The sequence below is a fragment of the Akebia trifoliata genome, chromosome 1, assembly GCF_017979445.1.
Source record: "Akebia trifoliata isolate Shusen 1 chromosome 1, ASM1797944v1, whole genome shotgun sequence".
NCBI classification, from domain to species: domain Eukaryota; kingdom Viridiplantae; phylum Streptophyta; class Magnoliopsida; order Ranunculales; family Lardizabalaceae; genus Akebia; species Akebia trifoliata.
The window spans coordinates 30,075,628-30,083,484 of record NC_141375.1 but is presented as its reverse complement, the minus strand read 5'-3'; the positions used below and the strand labels follow the sequence as shown (position 1 = coordinate 30,083,484).

At 35.5% G+C, this 7,857-nt stretch overlaps 2 protein-coding genes across 2 annotated transcripts; both read left to right on the top strand.

Moving 5' to 3' along the window:
• Positions 1–2,003, top strand: LOC147411622 (ribonuclease 3-like protein 3). The gene is made up of 3 exons (XM_086454425.1): positions 1–428; positions 516–662; positions 1,603–2,003. The coding sequence occupies exons 1-3, from the start codon at positions 198–200 to the stop codon at positions 1,852–1,854; spliced, it is 630 nt and encodes a 209-aa protein (XP_086310551.1). The 5' UTR covers positions 1–197; the 3' UTR covers positions 1,855–2,003.
• A 3,850-nt stretch (positions 2,004–5,853) lies between these two features.
• Positions 5,854–7,857, top strand: LOC147411621 (ribonuclease 3-like protein 3). Its single transcript, XM_086450447.1, has 3 exons — positions 5,854–6,366; positions 6,451–6,597; positions 7,463–7,857. Exons 1-3 carry the CDS (start codon positions 5,953–5,955, stop codon positions 7,697–7,699), a joined length of 798 nt encoding a protein of 265 aa, XP_086306573.1. The 5' UTR covers positions 5,854–5,952; the 3' UTR covers positions 7,700–7,857.

The window sequence follows — 7,857 nt, the reverse complement described above, 5'->3', positions numbered from 1 at the left end:
AAATACAGCTTTTTCCCATTAACCATGGAATCAGCTTCTAGAAGTGATTCTAGCCCTGCTCCGGAACCAAAAAGAAGAAGAATGGCAGATCTTCATCCAGTAAAAATGTGCCCAAGGAGCCACCAAAGGCTCTTAGCGGCCTAGAGGAGGTCTTGGCCGGGTACAAATTTAAAGAACTAGAGCTGTTAGAAGAGGCAATGACACACTCGTCGTGCAAATTGAGCGTTAATATGCTAGAGTTAAACGGAGATGCGGTGATCAATTGGTTGGTAGCTAAGGAGCTGTTTATCATGTACCCAGATCTCCCGCAAGGTACACTCACATGTCTACGAGCTCTCAATATTGACACTGAGAAGTTCGCACGCATCTCCATCAAACACGGCTTAGATCAATACCTGCATCATAAGGAATCGACATTTGAGAAACAAGTACTTGTCCGGATTTTAGATTTCAAATTTTGTAGATACTTTGAGATATTTTCATGATCTCAACTTTTTTGTTGTGAACACATTTAGGTTGAAGAGTTCAAGAAGGAAATTGAAAAATATCCAAAGCACTCCACCGGGTTCATCGACACACCCAAATTCCTCACTGATATATTGGAATCCACAGTAGGAGCTGTTTACATCGATAGCAAATATAAACTCCGTGTTGCGTGGAAGGTATCCTTCTTGATCATTGTCCTTATTTCTTTTTTCACTAATGATAAAATGACGCCCAGAAATGTACGCAATTGATGTGGCAAAATCACAGAACCATAGATCTTTTTTCCTTGTGTATCCCAAGAAAAAGGTCTATTGTTTTGTGCGCTTGCCACGTTGTCTGTGGTATGTTTTAGTGTGTCAGTTTATATCACATCTCTTCTTTTTTACATGTTACATACCAATTCCATCAAGTTAATTAAAATACATGCACCATGAAATTGATTAAATTGGAATTCTAGATTCTCCAAAAATTTAGAAATCAAAATGCGGTCAGAATTCTAAGAATTCTAAAGCTGTCGAGAACCCCGCTTTTGGCTACTGGCTTTTTTTTAAAAGCTGAATGGTACAAAAATATCAAGAATTGGGATTAAAATTTCCTCTTTTTATGTTAATAACAAAATTACCCCTAATTATTTGGAGGGCTGTCTCTTTCACCTTATCAATCCAGAATGTAAAAGTTACGTTTTAGAGCAACTCCAACCAATGTCTCTAAATTTTTTCAATAAATTGGTATCTTCTCTAAATTTGACATTTATGGAAAAGAGGGATAAAATTGGTATTAAAATAAGATGAATAGTGACTTAGAGACATGAACACTAAAAAAGATCTCTATATTTGGAGATGTGAACAGAGTTTTAGAGGGCTTGGAGTTGCTCTTAGTTAATTTCACCAAAAATCTCACAGCTTTTGAAAACGTTTCCAGACCCAAAAAGCATTTCGTTAATCTAAGAACAAACAATCAAAGTCACAATCACAAGTCTTATAGAAGTTATTTCATGGAAGCACTTCGATTGAAAGCAAAGTTTCACCAAATATGAACAATTGGTAGGGTGCATCATTGGTTTAGGAATGTTGAACCTAACGATATATGTTTCACGGGTTTTAATTTTTCTATTAGGTATTCAAGGGATTGTTGGAGCCATTGATGGATCCCGATGACGTAAGACCTCATCCGAAGACCGAGCTTCAGGAGCTTTGTCAAAAGAAACAGGGAAGGTGTTGTAAGTTCATAGAGGAACACTGGGAGGGTAGAGTAACCGTTACCGTCATGATCAATAACAAGGTGGCTGGGACTGGGAGTGCTAGAAATAAAGATATTGCCCAGAACAGAGCTGCTAAATATGCCTTAGATCAATTTAATTTTGGTTGAGACTTTCACGATTTGATGCTGTGGTGTCAAGATGTGTGATTAGACACTCTGGAATGTAAAATCATAATGGTTGGAAATTGTATTTCATCTTTTAACTTTTATAAACTATTGAAATACATGTGCAACGCACCTAAATGTTTTACAAATTAGAACTAAGTAATAGACTTCAAAAAAACACACTAAATTACAATCATGAGCTATTGAATTGTTTTTTTTTTTTTGTTTTGTTGAAGGGATGTTCTAACGGGCTGAGTTACACGCCCCATCCAACATTCTGTCACGTGACGCCATTTAAATAGTCACATTACTTTGGAGGGACATATAAAAACTCAAAGTCAAGACTTGGGACTATACCCAATTCCTCCTTACCATCTCAGCTAACCTCCAGTGAGTGAGGTATTGAATTTTACTTACATGGTCATGCCAATAAAGGCATTCACATTCTCTAATTTTTAGTGTAACTGGATTGAAAGTAGTTTTGATGCACCTAATCAATTTAAATTATCATCTACTAATAAAATAAGTTAAAACTCACCATCTTTTCATTTGCATTCATGGAACATTCACAAAAATCATCTCACGGTTGATTTCATAAATTATATTCCACTATGGAGTTCAAAACCAAATTCATAAATAAGTTTTCTCTCTCACCAAACGTGTTTAGGGAGTTAATCTGAGTAAAGAAAAATTGTATATTCTGCGAAAATTTTCTAATTTTTTTTTTTTTTTTTTAATTTATCCAGATTAACCTAATTAGTTGGGTTAAGTTAATGTTCTTCACTATCTAATTGACATACCCAACCGTAGGAATAATAATATATAAACTAAAGTTCTTCATTGAATAATATAGTCTTTTAGGTGAAATAGTATACAATTTATTAAAAGAGTAAAAAACTATTATATTACTTTGTCTAACATCATTATTAATTGTTGAAAAAGTCAGATTTTCTAAGAGCATTATATTAAAAGTATAATATTGATTCTATATTTAAATATTTGATATGTATACTCATAGTCCATATCATCATTGTGGAGACCATTTTTGTCACACTACATGAAAACGATGTATGCCACAATGAAAACGAAGGGGGCCAGGAAGAGATAATGGGTCAAGGTCTTAAATCAAACCAATAAACAAGAAAATATTGAACTTAGTGCTTTGAGCCGAGTATATTACAATAAGAAAATAATAGGGATTTATCTCACTGTCATATAGAGTACAAAACACGGTTCCAACCGACCATCAAAAGTACAATCATCACTTCCTCATACTTCATGGGGGGTGGGTCAGAAGACGCCTTATACCAAGGTATTGAGAATGGTGCCATCAGGCTATTACAAATCAAGGTGATGGTTGAGGGTGCACAATTTAGCACTAAAATAGGGCCCAAGATAATAACCAAGGGGTTAAACCTAAATCACATAAGATGAACATAAATTCGATACAAACTAAGATCACCCAAAACAAAATATGGTTAAGATCTTGGGTTGATAAGTGTAGGGCGATAAATTGCATTAATTTAAAAGAAATCAATCGGATCGATTTGACCTCAGCTCAGACACAGAGTCTATAACTTAATAAGACAAATGCTCTACAGAGATAAGAGTTCTCTTGTACACTAAATCACCTCATTCGTGACAATGACAACAAAACCTGTCATGATGAATAAATTCGACATGTCCTAAATCACCTGTTCCCAAAATATGGACTTATCTTTATGAGAAAAATGAAACCCAAACTCCTGAACTTATTTAAATTCAACTTACATATGTACAAATCGATAGGGATCTAATTCTAAGTTCGTATTTGATCCAAAATCGAGATCATGTTTTACCTGAGCACATTCCAGATCTAATCCGTAGCTCACATTCGACCTAGCTCTTAGCACGTGGACAATCCCTGTTAAAGATCTTATCAGACTGATATGATCTCACGTGTTAGAGATTTTTATTTTTTACTTTGCATTCATGACTTGCAACACTTATATATCAGATTTAAGCCTTTACTGACAAGTAATGGATTCATCTTCCAAAGTACTTAAGCGTATCTCAAGTATCCAACTTATCATACACTTGAACAAGCAATGTGTTGACACATGTCCTATAATTTGACTATAAAATCACCACCTAAAAATTGAGGGTGGGATTAAAAAATTCGAACTAAAGACTTTAAAGGAAAAAAAAAAACTCTCCTCGATATCAATATTCATCTTCTTCTCCACTCTTTACTCTTACTTTTCTCTTACTTAAATAATTTTACTAACAAAATCATTGAAGGATCGTTGGCAGATACCACTCTGGGGCCCATCATTTTATTGTCTCAAAAGCCACAGAGGAGCAGGGGAGAGTCAGACCACCATCGTGAAGAGGAGGAGGTTGTCAGATGAAGACCATAACCATCATAGTTGAAAATAACTAGGAATTTGTGATACCCGACTAGTATAGTCAAGAATGAATTTGATGCTAGCTCCTACAAATAATTTGTGGTAATCTTGACTAAACCCACCAATCCCATGATAAGATTAATGTTAAATTTCAGTGCCAAAAGTGATTAAATTAATAGATGATTAATGAACAAGTAGTTATTAAATCTAAGTCGAGTGTTTCAAGTAAAGATCCATCCAAAGGGTTGGAGGGCCTACCGAATATTCCACGATATTGTAAAAAAGTATGTTTTCTTCACCAGATAGACGGTTGAAATGCTAGGGATTCATTCTTAAGAAAAAATGTATCTTTGACTAAATTATATTAATCCTATAAGACAAGAACATATCTTTAAGGAAATTTTGTTTTTTCTATTATCTCAACCGTCCGTTTGATGAAGAATCTCAATGGTGGATTGAGGTTCATATTTGAAGATATCAGCTTGCTTAGTTGTTAATGTTTGAGGATGATATGACCATGACTCGGTTCAAAATGCACCTTCACCCACTAATTAGTGACTACAAGCCAGTTCTACCTAGCAAAATGTTATATTTTATTGAGTTTGTTGAAATCGATTAAAAATTTTCAATAAATCATAAAAATAGGGGTCGTAAATCTACAAATAAATTATTCATTGAATTCTAAAGACCTAGAAGTAACATACCGCTGATAAATTTGGGAGTCCAACTCAAAACCAATTGGCAATGAGTGGAGAGGTCCGGGAGCTTATAAGGAGAGAGACAAGGTAATTTGTGTTCGATGTGGGACTAAACTCAACAATGACAAACTGGTTCACTTTCGATTGGATCAATTTGATAATTGGATGAATGAATGAGAAATTTGGGTTCAAATAACCTTTATATGCGTGCACTTTGTCTTCTTCTTGAGCTTCTGGACAATAATCATCGTCTACAACTACTAGTCATGTAGAATTCTAGAAGTACAGGAAACTTAGCAACCAAGTTTAGGTAAAGTGGGATGGGGTTCTTTCCGAAAGAACTTTATTCTCCAAAGTCTCGACCAAACTTTGAAGTTGGAATTTCTTTCTTCTCTTTTTATTATAATTGTGCGCCAGTTTCTGCCATCACCTTATTCTTTTCCATTGCAAAGAAAATCTATGGTACCCATTTATGCAGCACATACATGTTCTGACAGTATCAAAATAGGACACATGGAAGGGCTTGGAACCTAAGAGTTGAACCTCAAATGGGACCAATAATCACAACCATCCAATGTATTAACTTCTCTTGGAATCGTCAACCCAATATTTCTTACCCACACCAAGTTTAGAGGCATTGTCTTGATCAGGAGAAAACTTAAGACCATCTCAATCAAACCAATCTTGGATCAACGTTTCGATCAAATCTTGATCAAAACTCATATGTTTCTACTGAGACATTTTGAGATGATACCAGACTTTAAATCATGAATTCAAGGTAAAATTGATCTTCGAATATCAAATACATTCGGTCCCACCCCTTGCTTGTATGCCACATGTCCTTTTTGAAGTGAGCATATTGCCCTTATGGTCTACCAAGCTCTAACTTAGATTTTTCTTCCAAGTATTCTACTTTTTTTACTTTATAGGAACTGGGTTACATAGAAACCTTATAAGATGCTAAGGCAAGGTTCTCTATTGTACCTCATAAAACACAGTTTTTTCCCATCTTGACTATGGAATCAGCTTCTGGAAGTGATTCTAACCCAGTTCGCAACACATCCTTACCTACCAAAAACAGGAAGAAGAATAAGAAAAATAAAACCGTGTCCCAAGAGCCAAAGGCAGTAAGCGGCCTCGAGAAGATCTTGAAGTACAAATTTAACAATCCCAAGTTGTTAGAGGAGGCGATGACACATTCGTCATGCAACTCGTGTAACTATGAGAGGCTAGAGTTCATAGGAGACGCATTGATCAATTGGATGATGGCTAACGATCTCTATAACATGTACCCAGGCCTCGCACAAGGTCCACTCACACGCCTCCGAGGTCTCAATGTTGACAATGAGAAGTTTGCTCGTGCCTCCATCAAACATGGCTTCTATAAATACCTTCGTCATCAAATGAATGCAAAAAAATTTGAAAATACGGTATTTACCTGATTTTATACTTCAAATTATAACTTCAATTGATCTCCACATATACATCTTTTTTTTTCGTGTGTACAAAATCAGATTCAAGAATTCAAGAAGGAAATTGAAAAATATCCAGTGCACTCCAATGGGCTTATCATCCCCCCAAAATTCCTCGCTGATATCTTCGAGTCCACTGCAGGAGCTGTTTTCATTGATAGCAATAACGATATCAACACTGTGTGGAAGGTATCCTGGTTTATTTTGAGCATTCCAATTACCCATTCCCTCAAATTAATTAAGAGTGCTGATTTTAGAACTCAGCCTGACAGCCGGACTCAAAACTCACTGACTTGTCATGGGCAAAGAACCATAGATTCTGTCCCTCGGGATACACAACCGACCTGGCCAACCTGCCATCTGCAGTTGTGTATCCCAAGTGAAAGAATCTATGGTTCTTTGCGTATGACACGTCATTGAGTTTTTGAGTCCAGCTGTCAGGCTGAGTTCAAAAATCATTAGTCAATTAATTATGATACAACGCAAAATATGTGAAGACATTTTATTATATGTTGAACAAGGGCATTAGACATCATCAAGATACGAGCACAACATGATTAGATCCGTTATTCATAGACAAACTTTGGATTTATTTGCTTTAAAAAAATATTTCAAGAACAAACCAATACTTTATTCTATATTATAGTCCGGCATAGCCATAGGGGGTAGCTTTTAGTTTCCTGTCAATTAAAATCAGTTTCTAGAATCAAAAGCATATTTGATGAGCATTGGATTTCTTAATTCCCACAAAATCTAGAAGTTAAAATGGAGTTATAACTTGATACTATGGAGAACCTCTTTTAATTTCTCACTTTTTTCGAGAAGCTGGACAATATAAATTTACCAGATTTTGGAGTAAAATTTCATTTTCTTTCTTTTAAACCTCCCATGGATTTTGAAAGTGATTTCAGACCCCATAAGTGTTTCCAAGAATCGAAGAGAATTTCGTTGAAAGCAGAGGTGTGTCAAATTTTGGAATGAACAATTGATAGGGCACCATTAGTAAAGGCATGTGAAATTGTGTGATTTAATGGGTTTTGATTTTTTGTGATAGGCATTCAAGGGATTGTTGGAGCCACTGATTGGTCACGGCGAAGTAAGAGATCATCCGGTGACCGAGCTTCAGGAACTTTGTCAAAAGAACGTAGTGTCTCTTAAGTACATAGAGGAGAATGGCATCGTTTCTGTAATGGTGGATAACCAATTGGCTGGGACTGGCAGTGCTACCAGTAAAGACACTGCCTGTAACATAGCTGCTACAGCTGCCTTAAAAAATTTTCATTTTGGTTGAGACTTTCAGATATCACAACTCACAAGAAGGACTACCTTTGAGACTTTCAAATATCATCTAGCTTATATATATATATGTATATATTGATTTCAAGCTTTTGTGGAAGTCTCATTGTCTCTTTTATTTTCTATCTTGTGAAATAAATTGATTTGTGAACT

What these genes read in the sequence shown, in the direction of transcription:
- LOC147411621 (XM_086450447.1), top strand. Translation starts at nt 5,953, where the DNA reads ATGGAATCAGCTTCTGGAAGTGATTCTAACCCAGTTCGCAACACATCC. An exon ending in CAAAAAAATTTGAAAATACG is followed by an intron (nt 6,367 to 6,450) that starts GTATTTACCTGA and finishes GTACAAAATCAG; the next exon opens with ATTCAAGAATTCAAGAAGGA. An exon ending in ATATCAACACTGTGTGGAAG is followed by an intron (nt 6,598 to 7,462) that starts GTATCCTGGTTT and finishes TTTTTGTGATAG; the next exon opens with GCATTCAAGGGATTGTTGGA.
- LOC147411622 (XM_086454425.1), top strand. Translation starts at nt 198, where the DNA reads ATGACACACTCGTCGTGCAAATTGAGCGTTAATATGCTAGAGTTAAAC. An exon ending in AATCGACATTTGAGAAACAA is followed by an intron (nt 429 to 515) that starts GTACTTGTCCGG and finishes GAACACATTTAG; the next exon opens with GTTGAAGAGTTCAAGAAGGA. An exon ending in AACTCCGTGTTGCGTGGAAG is followed by an intron (nt 663 to 1,602) that starts GTATCCTTCTTG and finishes TTTTTCTATTAG; the next exon opens with GTATTCAAGGGATTGTTGGA.